The sequence below is a fragment of the Papio anubis genome, chromosome 10 (assembly GCF_008728515.1).
Source record: "Papio anubis isolate 15944 chromosome 10, Panubis1.0, whole genome shotgun sequence".
Classification (NCBI taxonomy): domain Eukaryota; kingdom Metazoa; phylum Chordata; class Mammalia; order Primates; family Cercopithecidae; genus Papio; species Papio anubis.
In genome coordinates, this window is record NC_044985.1 from 98,853,633 (window position 1) to 98,873,694 (window position 20,062).

Genomic DNA, 20,062 nt, shown 5'->3' on the forward strand with positions numbered 1-20,062 from the left:
TTACTAGACCATAACAGTATAACCTTATTTCTATGGTGCTTTAACCTACTCAGCCAAACACCCATAGATCATTCATAACAGAACATTAACTCCTCAAAACCATTCACCACCATGTTCCTACTATATTAACACGGGACTTTTTTTTTTTTTACTTGCTCCATCAACTTGCATTGGAATGTTATTTAATATCATAAAGTCTTAAATATCCCATGACCTTTTTAAAGAAACTCCCTTTTTATCCAGAGCACCAGCCATATTTCAACATACAGGAATCTTGTTTTGTTCACTAATATATCCCCATCCCCTAAGACAGTGGCTGCTTAGTATTAGGGACTTAATAAATATTTGTCAGATGAATGTGAGCCAGTCGTGCTGTTTAAAGCATTTATTTTTTTAACATGTGGCTTCTAATCAGTGTTTCTCAAGTCCACTTGGAATTGAATCAGTTGTGCCTAAGGCTCAGGAATGCAGCTTTTGAGGGAGTAACTCAGGAAGATTCTCTGCACATGTAATTTGAGAGCCACTGGCCCAGATGTGAAGCAAGTCCACAGTCACACTGAAGACTGTGATACTGAGCATTAAGTGTGAGGAAGAAGTGTACAGCTGAAAGAGTACTGGCCTGCAAGTCCTTCTAATGCCAGCTCTGCTGTATGGCTATAGACACAGCGCCTAACTTTGCTGAGCCTCATATTTTTCATCTGTAAAATGGAAAATCTAGACAAACCTCTGAGATTGTTTCCAATAATTTTTATTAATGGGCTTTCTAACCCATCCCTGCATCATCTCATTGCAGACAACGTAAGAGTCTAGAGTCAGTTCTGGGAAGTGGTGCAATTCTCAACATATAGGCTTTTGCTCCTGTAGGGTATTTCAGTAAGAACTTAATTTCTAGTTATTCTCGACACCTTTGCGTAATTGCATTGCCATACTCAGGCAACCATGAGGAACATTTAGATCTCTCAGGGATATTCTAAGCATTCCATCTTTGTTTGAAAAGTTTAAAGTATAAACCTTTCAAAGATTAGACCTTTACTGTTCCATAAGGCTTGTTCTAAACTCTACAGAAGAAAATAGCTTACCTAGTGATGCATGCCTTCTTTCTGGAACTTGGGTGCTCTGGAATGATAAATTGCTGTCCTTATCCAGGTTGGATGACTTTCTCAGAATCTCACTAGAGAAGAAAAAGCAAGAACTCTATAACTTCTCCCACATTAATTTTAGTTAGTTACAGCAATGTATTATGTGGCAGATTCCAGGGCTGTCTGAGGACTTTCAAATATTTAATATAGTTTCCAGGATTTTAATGGAAGAATTCACCTAACCACACACCAATGAATATATAAGGTCTCTTACGAAGTATACTTTTATTCAGAGAAAATGGCCTAGATGATGTTTAAAATAGTTATTTTTACTTTAATCTTGTAGAAAGGACATTTAAAAAGACATTAGAGATCAATACTTAAAATATGTATGATATATATTTTTCTTTTAAAAAGTTGATAAGTCTCAAATAAATGAGAATCCAAGAGTGCTTTGGGGACTGAAAGAAAGGTCTGCTTATTTGTCAACATTAAAAGAAAAATAAGTTTTCTATGTTAAATTATAGATGGCCTTTTAAAGATTTTCAACACAGATGCAAGGAAGAAGAAAAAGGTCAAATATTTATTGAATACCCAGTATGTGCCAGGAATTATGGTTGATGTCATCACAGATGGCACCAGGTATAAAAAGAATAACATTAAAATAAATTTTCCATTGCACTGAATGTGTCAAGGCAGTAATAATTACATTATGGTGCCAGGAATCCCTGTACAACACGATCACACTAGGTTTTGGAAGAAAACATTGCTGGGCCTTCCCACAATTAGTAACCCCCTCTTTTCTAAAAATTCACTTTTTGCTTAGTTTATTATTAAAATGGAGATGATCACATTTTCTTGAAAACTGGATGTATCAAAAAGCGTGTGCCTAAAATAAGTATGTATGTTTCAAAAATAAAATCAGTCTAAATGCCAGGATGCAAATAATTTTTAGAATTCCAAAAAGTTGGTGAATTTTATGGAGTTATTTATAAAAACCTTGAGGTACATAACAATGGCTATAAAAAGATAATGGAAAAGCAAGAAATTCTGCTTACTACCGTGGTTCAATTTGACTTCGGTTTTAGAAAGAAGATCTGAATCCTGGTTCCAGGGTACTTTGTGATTTATAATTGGAAAAAGAAAAAGAAGTGATATTTGTTTTCATTCCCTAGTGTTTTTCCAATATTCTCCATAAAATGTACTTTTCGCTCCAAAAGTTCTGCATTCTTAATATATATTTGAATTATTCATGACCCTGACTGTATGCCCCTAAATCTTTTTACATTCCTTATGCTGACTATGTGGATGGGAAAACTGTTCAGGTAAAAAATAAGAACTGACCTGAACATTTTCCCTTTTCTCAAAAAGAAGTTTTAGAAAGTTTGAGAAAGTCGAGTTTACTTTTCTTTTTCTCAACCTTTTTTTAGTTTGGCTTGAAATTCTACGAGGACTATTGAATATCAACACATTTTGAAAACAAAAGCAAAAACTGCCTTCATAAAAATTTTAAGGACTAGGGACAGCAACAAAAATGAAAGGGAGGATGACAAAGATCAAAATGAGCAATGAAAGAGCAAGAGAAAATAGACTGAATAATGAATGGTGGTGAGGAAGTGGGAAAAAAAAGTAAGAAGAGGCAATAGGAAACTGAGAAAGTGTGCTCTTGGAGAAGCAAAAGCTGCATCTGCCCCACAGAGGATGCTTCACTCATCTTCCCACATTCAGATAAGAAACCTAAAATTACTCCCACAAATAGCATTTAAACACCATGGAAAGACAAACTCATTCCCTTCCCAGCAAGCAGCTGGCTCTGCAGCTCTGAGCTTGCTCACCAGTAAAATGACTGCTCCTAGACAAGGACCCACAGCAGCTCCCATTCTAACAGCGCTTTTCTCTCACCAGGAATTGCCCAGTATGACGTGGTTGCCCACATCCTTTTATATAGCCTTAATGTGTCCTTTTTTTTTGGAAGTGAGAGTTGGATATCACTTGTGCTTTGCTGTTCCCCTTCCTGAAAATGTTCTCCAGTTTCATTTTGCATTGACAAGGTGCGGTGTGACAGCATGTGTCTATTCCCATTACACATCAAAACTGTTTTCTTTAAACTCTTAAAATTGAAACCACAAAATAAATGTACAACAGTATATGTGCGTAAAAAGATGAATTAATGCTGTCAGTTGAAACACAGCTTACTTCCCCCCCCAAACAAAGGCAATTAATTCTATTAACTTCCTATTAACCTACTTAAAGAGGGCAAGAAAGTAGCTGGTCTTACTGAGTTAATGGCATTCCCTGAAGTTTCTAATGAGCAGGATCATGCTTATAGACAAAGCACTACATGCTTCTTAGAACAGTGGTTGAGAAATAGCACCCTTCCCGTTATTTCACACAAGCACTTAGTGCACACTTATGTCATATCTATCTGCACCTATTCCCACCACTTTTTCTATTTCCGCTGTGACATCTTTGGGAAAAGCTGCCATGTCTTATTTATCTTTATATTCCCGATATCTAACATAGTATAGGACCATAAGATCTGATGGCTGATTAAATAAAAAGAGACCATATTGTTGGGGTATGGCAGAAAGTACTTTAGAGTTAGAAGATATCTTTGGAATTTCAGCTCTCTCTTTCTAAAAGATTCCAGCTATTGTCTCCTTCATCAGCAAATTAGCAATGATAACACCTACCTTGCAAGGTTGTTGTATGACATGAGGTGCGTGTACCAAGAGTCTCTCTTGGCCCTGTCATCATAGGTACTCATCAATATTAGCTCTTGGTCAGAGTACCCATAAAAGATGTTGCAAAGATGCAACCTTCACCATCAGTATGGAACTGGAGGCCCATACTTTAGATGTAATCCCTTCAGAATCCTAGAAACTTCAAAAGCTCCGGATGCCAAATGGATGTACCCCATTATTTTATAGATCTGGAACCTACAAGTATTGACTAGTGATATGGAATGAGGCACAGGCCCTCACCCAGAGTTGTATAACCCCTTCCTCATTTTATGGATTTATGTAACTTCTTTATCTATTTATGAGATAAATATTCCACCAGTAGTGTGTACCAATTTCCCCCTTTTTAGACTGTAAGGTTCTTAAGAAAAGCCTACAGTGTACTGTGTTGGCAGATAGTAGGATGTTTAGCACATGACAAGCACTGGATACTTGATAATGAAGAACGTTACTTGGAACAACTTACCACTAAAGCATCTTTTTTTAAATGGCTGTGGCCTGCTCTCCATTGTTGCATATCTGATTCTGCAAGGATTCTTAAAGAAGGAAACACCCAGCCATAGTCCCAAAGTTATCATCTTACATTGTACCTACCATATTCATTTAACTCACCGACATTGACTACGTTCTTATTTATGTAAAATAATGGGCAAGTAAAACAAGATTTTACAGGGATTATGGTACATTAATGAGAATAGCTAAGTAAGGACAAGCACAAAGGAGGACTGGAACACATGACAGGGCCCCTAAATCTGAGTTAGTACCATTTGTATTTCTTATAGAGCAAGATTCTTACTCACATCCTTAATGCAAGCCTCTTGCAACCAGAAAAATTTTTCCTTCAGCCTTCTAATAGCCCAGTAGTTCTCAAGTGTGGATAATTCCCCCTACCCCAGGGGACACTTGACAATGTCTGGAAACATATTTGAACTTGACAATATCTGGAAACATATCTGATTGTCACAACTGTGCGAGGAGTGTCACTGACATCTCGTGAGTAGAGGCTGGGGTGATGCTGAAACATCCTACAATGTACAATACAACAAAGAATTATCTGGTCCCAGTTATCAGTAGTTGAGAATCAAGGTTGAGAAACCCTGTACTAGACTATGACAGCTAACGGAATTACTGAACTCATCCCCATTTCCAGTCTCCATGACCACATCAAATCAGGAGAGATAAAAGTCCTACTCAGGAGCTCTAAATAGCTCCAAGGAAGTCTCAGAGACTCTGTCTCATACTGGATATCTCTGGGAAGTATATGAAAGTATTACACAAAACTTAGCTGTCCCCTGAATTTGGGACATAGGCCCATGTGATTCCAGAAAATTCAACCCTTTGGGTGAACCAACAAAACCTGAGTCAAATCACAAGTGGCCCATGGCATCAGTTTACCAACTTTTACTGGACCCAGCCACATGCACGGTACCATGGGCATGGCTCAGGGCCTCTCCTCTAAGATGGTGAAGATGTAGATTCTGCCTCAGTGACATTTGTAGGGCTCTATTTTGGAGTGGAACTCAATACGGGAAACATTTTGGATTTAAGAATTCCATCATTCTGAGGGGAAAAAAAAACTAAGCACTGAATAGATTTTACTTGTTCTCAGACATGTCTACCAATAGTTACTTTCAGGAAATGTCACATTTATATATATATCATCTTAATGGTAAAATGCATGTACTTCTACTGGGTGTTTTTTTCCTATGAGTAGGAAACATCAGTACCTGTGTAAGTGGTACTGTGTGCCATGGCATAATCTATAAGAGGAATTCCTATCAGGAAAGGGACATATGGTAAATCCTGGGAAGAAAATTCTGACATTCTTTTTTGTCTCTAAGGGTTAGTTAAATTTACATATGTATTTTTTCTCATTTCCCCAGAATTAGAATTACATGGGTATGTAGTGGCACCTGGAAACATACGAGATTTGCTGTAAGTCTAGTTCTGATTCCACTTCCAGATGGCATTTATCACTAACTTTTAACTGCAAATAAGGACTAAGGACACTGTAGTGGTTTGAGGCCCCCTCAGTGATTTGACGCAGTTGTCCTTCCTGGATATCCCAAACAGAAGTCACCCACAGGAAAATTTTAATTGTTTTAATTATTCATATTTCATCCTGACTCTCATTCCCTAAGGATCATCCATACTTCAGCTATGGATATCTGTCCACATTCAAAACATATGTCTCTCATAGGTGGCCCAGTTATAATCCAACAATCTGTGTCAGTTAAAACATTAAGATTTAGAAATGTCTTAATATGTTACTGTGTCCCAGGGTTTTCTACATTCTTAGGAAAAACTTTGGAGTTAGTTATAGTATATAGTGAGTAGAGGCCAACTAATACATTCCCAAAATTTGTTGGGCTATTACTATGGGCAGATTAGGGGGTATCCTACATGTGCCAGCAACACACAGAATATTGGGAGAAGGAGATAACACCACTGTATCTCTCAGATGACACTGTGCAGATTATGTTCTACCTAACCATGAAACAAGCAGACTAATTTGGCAACACTGCAAGGAAATGTGTAATCTCTCCATCACAGTAGCAAAGCTATCGGCCTATTCCTGTAAGACAACTATGCAAGTGACTCTATTTTTCCCTTTCGCTGAATTCTGGCATTCTTTCTCCATGACCTATCTCAAATATACATTCTGCTATTCTGGTAACCACCACCCCGTCTGTTCTCCACGACCACACTCTTAAAAGCCTCTGAAAGAACTCTCCTGGCATCTGCCCACCCACACCTATCTCCACTTCACTAAGATACTCTCCAGTAAGATCCATATTCCTCAGGCAGAAACAATGTGTTATGGTACCTGTGAAACTATTCACCATTTGTTGTGTAATATTCTGGGCACAGTGAGACTTAAACAGACATTCATTACATTTACCATGTTATATAGCAGTTTACCTGTTATCTTGTCTCTACTTCTCTCTTTCCCACTTGAACTGTAAGTTTATATAGGGCAAGACATATGCCTCATTCATTTCTGTATCTGTAGTGACTTGCATAGCCTCCAGCATGCTGTATGAATTCAGTATGTTCTTATTGAGTGAATGGTTGGGCTTACATAATAATTAAGACATTCTTCTACTTTGTTTTTGATAAATAAAATTTTAACCATTCTTTTTTTTACTTTTATCAATTTGATTTCATAATTATCAATATCTCTGTTTAAATTACATGTAATTATGTTTTAATTCATGTATCTCTTTGTGGTTTTAACTATGTAATAACAAAAATGTAATACTAACACAAGCTAGAGGAAAGTTTTAAAACTCTTAAATTCTTTTTGCCTTTTCGTTTTATGCTGATTTTAGCTAACATGGTTACCAAATGGTTATAAATTAATCTAAAATTAATACAAGAAGAGACCTCTACATCCTTTCTCATCTATATAACCAAACGAAGGCAAACATCTATTTTACTTCCAGTTATCTTACACTCCTAATAATATCTTTTGGTTAGTTTCTAAGCTCATCCATGTTTTTCAATATTAAACCAAAGCTTGACACTTTAAAATTTGACCTGACTAAACTCTGATTAAATATTTTTTCAAGTTCTGCAGGAGCCATACAATAGGAGCAGAGGTACGAATTTAGAAGCCGCAGGTCACGAACGAGTGTCAACAGAAATAAGGAGCAAATCCACAGAGGCAATTGCCCCCAGGATCTGCAGGAAAGCTGAATCCCGTCTCCAAATAATGACCCTGTACGCTCTGGGGAACGATCTTTGCCATTCGCCAACTGTGTGAGCAATGGCACATGGCCAGGGTCTCCCACGGTGCTGATAGATTCTGAGAGGCAGTGTAAGGAGGAAAGAAAAGGGTAAGATCTGTGATATTGGATCATCTGTTGTGCAAATGAGCAAGAAAACCGTAAATGTAATTGTTTCTTTTTTCAGACAGCTAGTTAGAGTCAATGCCGAGTACAGTGTTGGATTTTTTTTAAACATCTCATCCTGAAGCTAATGCTTAGAGAAGTATGAATTTAATAACAGAAGGCTGGTGCCAGACGCAAAATCACATCAAAACACTTGGCGACTGGCCAACAAGTAGTGACTGCAGTGTGATCACGTCTTTCAGAAGAGCATTCTATTAAAAGAAACATGGCAGGCCTCTTTTGATGAGACCAAAGGTGGCATTTTTTCCCCTCACTTACAGAACAGAAAAGGAAGACAGTTTTGATTCCTAATGAGGCTACGCTGGTGAATCTTCCTTCACTAAAGGGAAGAAATTTTAGTGGAATTGTTTATCTGGTAAAATATATGCCAGTTTCATTGCACAGCTATATAAAGCATAAAAGTTAATAGCATGATGGGAAATTAATGCAATTTTATTATTGTACATAATTTTCTAAATTAAACTCCAATTACTTAGTAGTTTAGAGAAAATAGTGAATATACAGCAATATACAACTTGAGCTAGACAAACTACCTGGAGATTAGACTAAAACTAGGTAAAGCAGACATGATCAGCCATCTAGAGAATAATCAACAGATGATAAAATAAACGTGGACTTTAATCCTCCTTCCAAAACCAACTCAGTGTCTCATCTCATGCAACCCCATGAGTTTGGTTCTCTATAAAATTAGATAGACAAATACTTCTTTAGAGGGAACTGTAGCTGTCTACTTCTTAGATACTGTTAATTATGTCCCTTATAGTTCTTTGTAAAATGGTAATCCAGTTTGTAAATGATGGATATTAATTTTTCTCAAAGCTCCTCTAATGCCTGGTTCACACAATGTCCATCTCAAGTAAACCTCTTTGTGAAGATTTACCTGATTACCTCAGCTGAAAGCTCTCTTTCTGCTTTAAGTATAGAGGGTGCCTTCCTTCAGCTTCCCTCTGGCACTCTTCATTGTACTATCTCCTATTATTGTTACTGATTTAATGTTTTCCCTCCCCTGCTAGAACATCAGCATATATTATTCCTAATTCATCACTCACTTAGTGACAAGCATAGAGACCATCAACACTGGAACAAGAAGGAATGCCATTTTTCTTTGCATCCCACCTTTGAACTGATTATACAAGAGGGAATAGACCCTAGCTGGCTGTGGTCTTCTTACAGAATTAATTACACACTGGTGCTCATTGAGGTCATACTTGCTTATGCCTAGAACTGTGCCGTTCTCATAGACAATGTGTCATGTCATGTCATTTCCCTGCTAAAAACTTTCGGATGGTTTCTCCTTATACTAAACACACAATGCGAATTCCCTTACCTTTTCTTTCATGATCAGTTCTGCATGCTCTGGTCTCTGAGGTTCCTTTTCTACATATCCCAATCCCTTTCCTCATCCCTTGCTGTGTTGCAACCATGTTAGCTGACATTTTGCTCATCTAAATGGTTGGGTTTGTCCCCACCTCAGGATCATTTGCTGTTTCTCTGCATGCAACACTCTCTTCCAGATATTCATATGCTGCTGCTGGTTTTTCCTTGTCCTTGTTGGTCTCTACCAAGATGTCACTTCTATCAGAGGCCTTCTTTTGACACTCTATTAAATCCCTACTTTACAATTTCTACCTGTTAACCTATTTTATTTTCTCACTAGCACACTCATTATTATTAATTATGCTATTTATTTATTTGATCATGCTGTTGCTTTCTCTTCCTTTAGAATGCAGGTAACAAAAGGATAGAGAAATTGTTTTATTCACCTCTGTATCCCAGTGCCTAGAATGGTGCCTGGCACATAGAAGCCTCTCAGTCTATTAATCTATTTTTTAAATAGATTAATGAATGAATGAATGGACATCAGATTGTTTTAAGCATCAAGCCTAATTATTGAAACAACAAAATCAGTGTGAATCAGCAACCCAACAATTAGGGATTCCAAGTTGTGTCTCATGACAATTCTTAACATGTTTATATTTTTTGCTAAACAGGTTGCAGTTGCGCTCTTAAAGTATCACCTATATTATTTGATGACCAAAATCACGAGAATGGTATTAAAAGACAAATTGTGCTACATGCTAAGGAATTTAGTATTAAAGTTTGGCAACTAAATACCTACGATTATAGATAAATATAATATTTTCTTGAGAGACACTCAAAAAATATCTCTAACAGAGAATTAGTTCTTGGTTGATTCAAGATTACAATATTGTTTTCAGTTCTGAAGACAGATAGGCTTCTGGGAGTCTCTTTAGGTTTAGAATCCCAGGAAGGAAAATTGAAGTTGTAAAGTCAGGTTTTTAATAGTTCAGATTCCCTATTCATTCTTCAACTGCTCCTTACACCCTACAGTAGAACACGTAATAACCTCATTTAAAGGTTGTCATTCAATTACGTATACTTTTAACTTTATTACTTTGAATTTCAGCACCCTTAATTTCTTTTTTTGCACTTCCTGGGTTTTATTGTATCTGAAAGTATCACGCAGGGTAGTACCAGTATGTCATTCTTCCAGGATGATGGCCATGACACTTATCCTACACTTATGACATCTTATGCTTGTGACGAGTCTCAGGCAATGTGTCACTGAAAATTTAAGGTTGGATAGAGAATCTTTGAGGGATGTAAAGGAGGACTACCTTAGTCACCCATCTTATAAAGCAAATTTGAGACATTCACCCAAAGTAGATTGTACTCAATCTCACATAAACAGTTATTCCAGTTTGTACCTACTTCGTTATTTCATATTTAGATCATCACATTTATAGACATAGAAAACAAACTTGTATATCTAAGCTTGCATGGCTTCCTGGCTTATCTCATAAGGAAACAAGGTTTGAGCTCTCAGAGTAATTGAACACACTTGAGAAGTGCCCCCACCTGTCTTTAAATAGTGCAGCATCAATCCCTTTCCTACGAAGCAGGTCCTGTGGGCCATAGGGGGTGTCTTTGCATTTAGAGTCTGTGTCACATAGTAGGGTCTGCAGGAACGGGAAGAATCCAGTACTAGGAAGGTTTCGAGGTGCGAGGTAACCTAAAATTTAAAAAAAAAAAAAAAGCAGTCATTACATCACGATGGCACATTTGCCTGGGAAAGAACATAAATGCAGCAACTCTGCTTTGTGAAGTTACCTCCTGGATTACCACTATCCACGTCCCCCAGCCGAGCCCCAACTCTGCAACTAACATTCACCACTAAGTAGGAGCAGTCTTGGAGGGTGTTATGTTTAACTTCCCTTTTCTAGATTTGCTAATATGTATAAAAACACTTAAAAACGCCTGGTTACCCCATGAATTCCCTTCCTGGGATTTATTCTAAGGAAATATTTATGAGTAGTTGCAAGAATATTTGCCAGAATGTTTTAAAAATAAATCACAGTGTATCCACATGATAAAACACAATGCAGCCAATACAAATGTTGTCAATTAATACAAAAAGTATTTATAACACTCTGTTAGTTTAAAAGAACAGATCAGAAAACAGTATGAACAGAAGAGTCCTAATCTTTTAAAATACACACACACACACACACACACACACGTGTATTAAAAAATCGAAAAGATTGTATCACCAAAATTTGATTCATGGCTTTTTTCCTGGGTAGTGTATTTCATTTTATTTTCTTCCTTTTGACTGTATATAACTATGTTTTATCACAATTTACATGTCTTCTTTTGTGATCAAAGTAGGTATAAATGCAGCCATTCTTCCAAAAACCAGGAGCTATTTTTGGTCTCTTTAAAATTTAACATTTTAATTATCCTATATACACAACTTCTTTTTCCGATTTAAAAGCCAATAGTGAATGCTATGAATGAAAATGCAAATTTTCTCCAAAATTAAAGTCATACAAAACAGTAATTTTAATAGTAAGGGGTTTTGTAAACTTTAACATTTGCTTTATAAAATACGATGATGGCATACACATGAGTCATGACAATAGGCAAGCTGGGAAATACACATCTTTTCACAATTAGGTTTGCTATGGAAACACTAGATTTCTTCCTTTGGGGGACTGCACAGACAATGAACTTTCAAAAAAGGCAAGTTTAGGAAAATTAAGACTAAAAAGCAAAACTTTAATCTCCTCATGAATGTGTTAAAAAAAAAAAAAAAAAGAGTGCCAGTACAGGTCTGTTTTCATTTGAAAGAGAAAGGAGAAAAGTGGGGAAAAAAGAGAGAGAGAGAAAGAGAATGGTAAGAGCAACATGGCCATGCATTAATCTACCAGTAGAAAGAATAAATAGGTATTTGATTCCAGTAACTTAAATACAGGTCTGTATAAAGAAAGAGCTGGGGGAAAAAAATAAAGAGGGTAAAATATGAAACCTGGCCAGAAGAAAAGCAAAGAGGGAAAAAGAGAGATTGGATAATGCTATACTGTTGACCTTAAAGATGGTAGAAAAAGCTGAAAGTCAAGGAATGTGGGGAGCCTCTAGAACTTCTAACCAGAACAATCTAGAAGACAACTTTTCCTATAGAGGGTCCAGAAGGAATGCAGCCCTGCCGACACCTTGGATTTTAGCTTGCTGAGACCAAATTCTGGACTTCTGACCTCCAGAACTGTAAAATAATAAGTTTGCGTTGTTTTAAGACACTCGTTTTGGTGTAATTTATCACAGTAACTATAGAAAAAATAGTTTAGAAATTAATGCCAGTATGAATGAAAGATTCGAAAACTCAGAAGAAATTGGAGAGAACTGAAGCCCGTCAAACTATTCACCACTTCCTTCCATGTGGACTCTCTTTGACACCAGAGAGATTGGTGCCTTTCCTAATGTTAAACCTAAGTGAAAATCACAGTGAACCAATAATGATTGCCCACCAATGTTTTCATCATATGCAATTCCCTGAATAAAATAGAGAGTAGCTGCTACACTGCCTGTTAGCTTTTCATGTCATCCCTCTGCAACAAAATTTTACCACAGTGAACTACATATGGCAAGACCTTTAAAAGTCTGCAGTGGAGGTTCACCGTGCATGGTAATCCACTCTGTCACACAGATCTCCGCTGTAGCCTCTCACTCAGGGTGTGGGACTGCAGATGAGCTTATTCCTACTCTCTCTCAAATACATGCAGTGGCTGATTTGAATGGAAGATAGATGGAAGGGCAACAGAAAGAGATGACCAGATGACCCCTCTGCTCTATACCACTTATCAGCGTGATGGTGTGACTGAGTCAGGCAGTACTGAAAAAATGAGACACTCAAGAAAAGCCATATTGTAATACAAAGAGAGGGAAAGAAGGAAAAAGATGTCATGGAAAGAGCTTTCAGTGACATCCAAATTATCTTTCCTGGCATTCATTACAAATTGCAAATGATTTGAGAGGAATTTGAAGGAATTTAACCCACCACATTCTTTGGTATGATATCTACAGAGGACAAAACCTAATTTATAGGAAAATTCATCACAGAGTTTCTTTAAAAATAAACTCCCATGGTGTTGAAAGTACGGACAGTCTATTCTTTGCACAGTTTTTTGATAATGGATATTTAACGTGTTACATGGGATCGTGCAAATGAGGAATTGATTCAGGCATGCACAAGTTTCATTTAACAGAGTGCCATGCAGAACATGGATGACTTGCACTATTTATTTTACCATAATCTTTTAATCAAGGCCTGTACCCTCATCAATGTAAGGGTGCCTGTTGCAACAACAATGACAACAGTGATTTCTTAAGTATCTACTGTATCCCATGTACTGTGCTAGGCATGTAACATTTACTTATGTTATTCATCCTTCCTTGACATCTACAATATACTTTCTCATATACATCAACTTTTCATAAATTCTGGAAATCCTCTAGAAGTAATATCTGAATTAAATAGAATTAAATTTCCTGTAGCTTTCTTGTAAAAAATATTTTTTCCATTCTCTTCCCATCTCAGTTATGTATACAAATAAAAAGAGCAATGGTGGAATCAAAACGTTACACATTTTAAAGAGCTGCTAATTTTAACTTGAGCCCATTCTATCCTTGAAGGTGTTTCTGGCACTTTCAGGTCCTGAAATTACATTCCCTTAAGTTCCCCAGTGCTAGGATAAAGAAAAAAGAGAAGCTTCTTTCTTTCACAAAACTTCCATGCAGCAAGCATAGGAATTGCAAAATTAAGGCTAATAATTGAATGTCTATGTTCTCAGCCAAAGCACAAATTTAAGGACACAAGTAAAGGAAGATCATGACTGTGCAAACCATGGCAGCCCCATACAGGCAAAAAAAAAAAAAAAAAAAAAAAAATCTCAGGCAGGGTTTTGAGATAGAGTTTGTTTAAGCAGGATAAAGTCCTTGGTACCATGATTCCCAAAAGTCTCACCCCAGGATAACATTCATGCCCATCTCCAGGAGAAAAGCTATTGAAGAATTTGCCAGTTTCATAGGGTCAAATTCGGAAGATGTCAGCATCATCTGGGAGTAGGGTGAGGTATGTGTTGGTTGGCAAAATCCTAAGCTGGTTATGGCTTAGCTTCTCAGGGGCTCCAGGCAAAGGCAGTGAGCAGCCAGCCACCCATAGGTGGGGAGAGGTCATTCTCACTGAATGGATACAGTCTACCTCATTGACACTGTCCAGTCATAACATTGACACAGTCCACGTTATTTCAAGGAGTTGAATCAAACCAAACTATAAACAATTTTGGGAACAAGCCACCAATGAACTCAGCTTTAAAGTAAATCAGATTCATTTTTCATTGCTGTAAGAATGAAACTAGAATTATAAAAACAGTTCTAAGAATTGTTTTAAATGCATGCTTTGTAAACAATTGTGATATCAATGGATACATGTAATGTTTACCTCAAAGGTAGATCAATTTTGATTTTCCTTTTCCTTTCCTCACAAAAGACTCTATTCCAAACACTGTTAGTGTGACAGAACGTAAAGATTAGCGTGATGGTTCTCCAACTTTGATCCTTGGACCAACAACATCAGTGTCACCTGGGAACTTATTAGAAATAAAAATTTCAGATCCCACCCCAGATCTCCTTAATCAGAAACTGTGGGGGTGGGGTTCATCAATCTGTGTTTTAATAAGCTCTCCAGGTAATTCTGATGGACAGTGAAGTTTGGGAACCACTGGGTTAGACTACAAAGCTTTCCATGAGAATCAGTAAATTTGAAGCTTGTGGGCCATGCTGTCTCCATCACAATTACTAAATTTTGCAATTATAGTGTGAAAGCAGCCATAGACAATGGGTGCCTCAATGAGCCTGGTTGTATTCCAATAAAACTTACAAAAACAGGCAATAGGCTGGAATTGGCCCTCGGGCTGTAGTTTGCTGACTCCTGGGAGGATAGGCTTTCTTACAGGCCTCTCCCTCCTTCTCCTGCCTTGTTCACTTTCTGTTTTCACTTTCTCCCCCCATCCTTCTTTTCCTCTTCCCTCATTGCATCTAATCGACTTAATTCTTTTTCCTCTATTTCTTAATGTTTTCTTCTTTCGTTTTCACTCACTACTTCCTCTTTTCATTCAATTTCCAACTCCTCTTTTCCCTTTTCCTCCTGCTGCTGCCTTTCCTCCCTCCTCCCCTCTCTGTATTCATTGATGCAGCCAGGAATGCAATTGTCTCTCAATATCTTCCTTTACTTTGTCTTTTTCACCACCATAGAAGAATTTTGACTCACTTCCATAATAAATTCAGGAGCACGATGCTCATTGGCACTGTCTAGAGAAGTACTATTTTCTATTTATTTTATTATTGCAGAAAGTTATGTCACAGTCTTTTCAGGAATGAAGCTACTTCCATTTGAAATCATTAGGCTCTGGAAATATTCTGTAGGCTGCCTTGGTGATATTTGTACATATTATAGGAATGGTGGAATCGGAGACTTTCCACTGTTTCATTCTGTTTTTCTCAAAACAGGTCAGAAGACAACCTAGTTGGTATTTTTATATTTCCAGGTGAAAAGCATTTAGTCTTTACCCCAGTGAAGAATAGAATGATACATTTTGGAAGGAAAATTCTGACTCAAAAAAAATATGGAGTTACTCATTTGAGAGCATTATACTTTTCTCAGTTTTTTTGGATACAGGGTCACAGGGGCAGAATAAGTGTCAGGCCTTCTGAGCATACAAATAATGTCTCCTTGTCAAGCACCACAACAGGGATTTAACACCATAACAAGAGTACAGAATAAGACAAGCATATCCTAAACATCACCTGCAAACAATCAAATACCTAAATGTGAATTTTAAAAATATAGGAAAGGAAATGAATCTTAGACATATATTTGTAATAATTTATTAAAGTTTTTTAAATCTTCTTATAGTTTTCAAGCACATTTTGTTCTCAGTTACATTTGAAAAGACGATTTAAATTGTAAATAATATAAACTTGGCCTTTCAAAGTAGTTCAAAACATTGTATCAGGAGCCTGTAGATCTGTTCCTATTCTTCACATGCACCTTTCATTTGAAGGATGAGTCTACTTACTGAGAGGAGGTGTCCTGTCCAACACCCACCTTCAGATAAAATCAAATACACCAGCTCTTCCTGATTCTGGTCCCTCGGAATGAGGGCTTCTACACCTATGTGGCCTAGAGTGACTTCAGCCTAGGGCTAAAAACCAATATGACTTCGAACCTGCAAATAGAGACTCTAACCTAGTAAAACTGAATCTTTTTAAGAGACTGGATAAAAAAAAATAAGCTATTTAAAAGAAAGAACAAACCTTACATAGTTCTTAGCACAATGCTTCCCACATTGTAAACAATTATTAAATATGTGAATAAATGCATGGCTGTAGGAACCCCTGGGGGAGTCCCAGGAAGACTGCATGACTCAATACTCTAACCTGATACACATCTTTATGTTTATTGTTTGTAGGACAAAGGTTCAAATTGTATCCCAATGTTATAGTAAGTTCAATGGATAATATTGCATTATCTTCACATGCCTTGTAAAACAGATTTAATTGATTAATAAAATCAATAATATTTATTGTTGTAGGCCCTTTAGGTGTTGGTTTTTCTGAAAATCTAATTAATACACATTGACATCCATAAATGTCAACCTCTGGATTTATTATCCACAAACTGAATCCGTTCACCATCTATTCAATAATATTTACTGAGCAGGTATTGTGTACTTGGCACCAAGAAAGGTGTTAAGTAGGGTTCATCCTTCTATTTTTTAAAAAATTGTTCATCTTAACAGCTGAAAAATATTACTCTGGGTTATGATGGAAAGAGAGAAAAAGAGAGTATGTGAATCTGGTTTATAAGGTCATCCCAGTTTTATTAAGTAAAATGCATATAGAAATCATTTGTTTTCCAAACTGCCAGAAGTATTGTGTGCTAAAAAGTGTGTATTTGAAAACAAACAAAAAACATTCGTTAAAAAAGAAACCTTCAGCTGGGAGCAGGGGCTCACACCTATACTGTCGCACCATGGGCTGCCAAGACGGATGGATTGCTTAAGCCCAGCAGTTCAAGACAAAGCCTGGGCAACGTAGCGAAACCCTGTTTTCTACAAAAAATGCACACTCAAAAAAACCCACAAACTGTCTCGGCATGGTGGTATATGCCTGCAGTCCCACCTACTCCAGAGGCTGAGATAGGAGGATCACTTGAGCTCAGGAGTTCAAGGCTGCAGTGAGCCGTGATTGTATCACAACACTCCAGCCTGGGCAACAGAGTGAGATCCTATCTCAAATAAAATAAAATAAAATAAATAAAATAAAATAAAATAAATAAAATATAAACCTTCAAGGTTTTGAAGGAATTTAACATACATCATTTCATACAAGCTCCATGACAATTCTGTAAGATAGGCAGGGTGAGTGTTCATGCCCATTTTGTAGATAACCTCAGAGAAATCAAGCAATTTGGTCAAAGTCCAAATAAATAATCAATAATACATAAACATAAATAATAAAATGCCAGAGATGGATCTAGAACGATATGCTAGATGACAGTAATGAAAACATGTTCAGCTAAGCTTCAGAATCTTGGAGGAGGAAACAGACTCAGGATTTGAAAAACAGATACACTTCTAGTTTTGCTGTTGAATCAGTGAATCACCAGGGGGTAAATTAACCTAGGACTGGGCCGGGCGCGGTGGCTCAAGCCTGTAATCCCAGCACTTTGGGAGGCCGAGGCGGGTGGATCACGAGGTCAGGAGATCGAGACTATCCTGGCTAACATGGTGAAACCCCGTCTCTACTAAAAATACAAAAAACTAGCCGGGCGTGGTGGCGGGCGCCTGTAGTCTCAGCTACTTGAGAGGCTGAGGCGGGAGAATGGCGTGAACCTGGGAGGCGGAGCTTGCAGTGAGCCGAGATCACGCCACTGCACTCCAGCCTGGGAGACACAGCGAGACTCCGTCTCAAAAAAAAAAAAAAAAAAATTAACCTAGGACTCTATTTCCACATGTCCCAAATTGAAGATAATGGATCTTGCCATCTCACAGGGCACAGGGAAGATCAATTAGGCAATGCTTGTGTAAGGTACTATGAGCATTGAAGACACAAGGCCCCATGGAACCATGAGTTACCATTGCTCATCGGGCTCCTCTTGCATCATTGGTCTTATTTTCCACTTGCTGACTGTGGCTTCTCTGCTCGAACTGGTCTCCCAGCTTGTGCCTTGAGCCAGTGAATGGTTTGGAGTGTTGCACGATGTACTTCTCTTCCTAGTAATTCATAATATGTACCTGTATCAACCAGTGTAGTGTTTAAATTACTGTGTGCTCAGTGGGTGTGGTGCCATGATACATTTTCCCTCCTTCTCCCCAGGCAAGTCTTGCTTCATAGCACAGATTCTTTTCCAAGTTCAAATCCATTGGCAAAAAGGTAGACTGTAGGTGGCAAAGAGGGCTGAGGCAAGACGCCTAATCCTGAAAGCAGTGATTAAGGAGGTCCTGTACTCAAAAGGTTGGCACCTGAATATGCTCAATGGCTACAGCCACAAAAAAACAAGAAAAAACCCTTGGGTCATTTGGGTGGGTGTCCTACAATGTCAGGATCTTTCCCACATCCCGTGCATCCCTCATAGCTGCTGCTAAGTACCACAGCCAGACAGATTTTGAAAGGTTCAAAAAGTGTCCCAGTGTCCCTATGGACACTTTTTGTATCTTGAGACTCTGGCTATGAAACTCTAGGCAAGAGGCATTGGGGAAAGATCTCTGCCTTCTTTATATCTTTGGATTATTGCTATTATTATTTTTTAAGGGAAGCAGAGTTCTTAGAAGGCAGTCTGGACTCAGGACCTTGCTGTCTCTTTGGATGTTATCTCTTTGACTCCTAAGTGTACACCTGAATTGATGGTCAGCCCAGAAGACTCCATAATCCCACCTTCCTCCATGTCCAGATCAAAATGTAGCTCCTTCTCTTCTGAATATTAAAGAGACCCCGCTGGGTGACGGGTTCCAAAGATCATGGCCTGGTCTATTTAAATTTTAGACAAAATGTTTTGATTCAAGGCTGGGAGATATAACAGTAACAAATACATGACAGATAATAAACTCCGTTGTGGACTGAATCTGGGGGAAGTTTAAAAATAAAAATCTCACTCATACTTTCAAAACATTTCCACTTAACAAGGAACGTTGAGTTCTTCACCAGGCACAGTGGCTCACGCCTATAATCCTAGCACTTTGGGAGGCCAAGGCGGGCGGATCATGAGGTCAGGAGCTTGAAACCAGCCTGGCCAACATGGTGAAACCCCGTCTCTACTAAAAATACAAAAATTAGCTGGGCATAGTAGGGAGCACCTGTAATCCCAGCTACCTGGGAAGCTGAGGCAGGAGAATTGCTTGAACCCGGGAGGTGGAGGTTGCGGTGAGCTGAGATCGCGCCATTGCACTCCAGCCTGGGCGACAGAGCGAGACTCGGTCTCAAAGAAAGAAACAAAGAAGGAAGGAAGGAAAGAAGGAAGGAAGGAAGGAAGGAAGGAAGGAAGGAAGGAAGGAAGGAAGGAAGGAAGGAAAAAGGAAAGAAAAGAAACAAGGAATGTTGAGTTCTATGGCTCGTCTGGGGTGAGTAGGGTTTATTAGTCTTTTTAGCATTTTGGTAAAACTGGCATTTTGCTTTTCTGAAACTTGTCTTTTAGTAGCAAAGATTCACAATGGCATTTTAAAAAATCTCCCTGCTATGGCCTTTTGCAAATAGAATCCTGGCAACTATTTTTCCCCTCTAAATATAAATTAAAGTTTTTTAAAATAGACCCCTAGAATCTCATTTCCTTGTAGGACATTCTCCCTCTAAAATTTAGCCTCCTAATTCTCCTTAGATGAGGCTAACCAGGAAAATGGTTTTTAGCCTCTGGGCAGGTCTGAATTAAGCTGGGTACGCATACACTGGTGTTGATTGGTCATATCAGAAAGGC

The 20,062-nt window shown here is 38.0% G+C and overlaps 1 protein-coding gene and 1 long non-coding RNA gene across 2 annotated transcripts in view; one reads left to right on the plus strand and one right to left on the minus strand.

The window, feature by feature from the left end:
- The window catches only part of ABCA12 (ATP binding cassette subfamily A member 12), a 307,782-nt gene that overhangs the window by 122,578 nt on the left and 165,142 nt on the right, over window positions 1–20,062 (minus strand). The window contains exons 4-5 of the mRNA XM_021923961.2: window positions 10,615–10,768; window positions 1,080–1,171 (exon numbers count right to left, since the gene is read on the minus strand). Of these exons, the coding sequence (XP_021779653.2) occupies window positions 1,080–1,171; window positions 10,615–10,768 (246 nt within the window). The remainder of the gene's footprint in view (window positions 1–1,079; window positions 1,172–10,614; window positions 10,769–20,062) is intronic.
- LOC103876499 overlaps window positions 1–20,062 on the plus strand; it is a 38,131-nt gene that overhangs the window by 17,279 nt on the left and 790 nt on the right. The gene's annotated exons all lie outside the window — the stretch shown is intronic.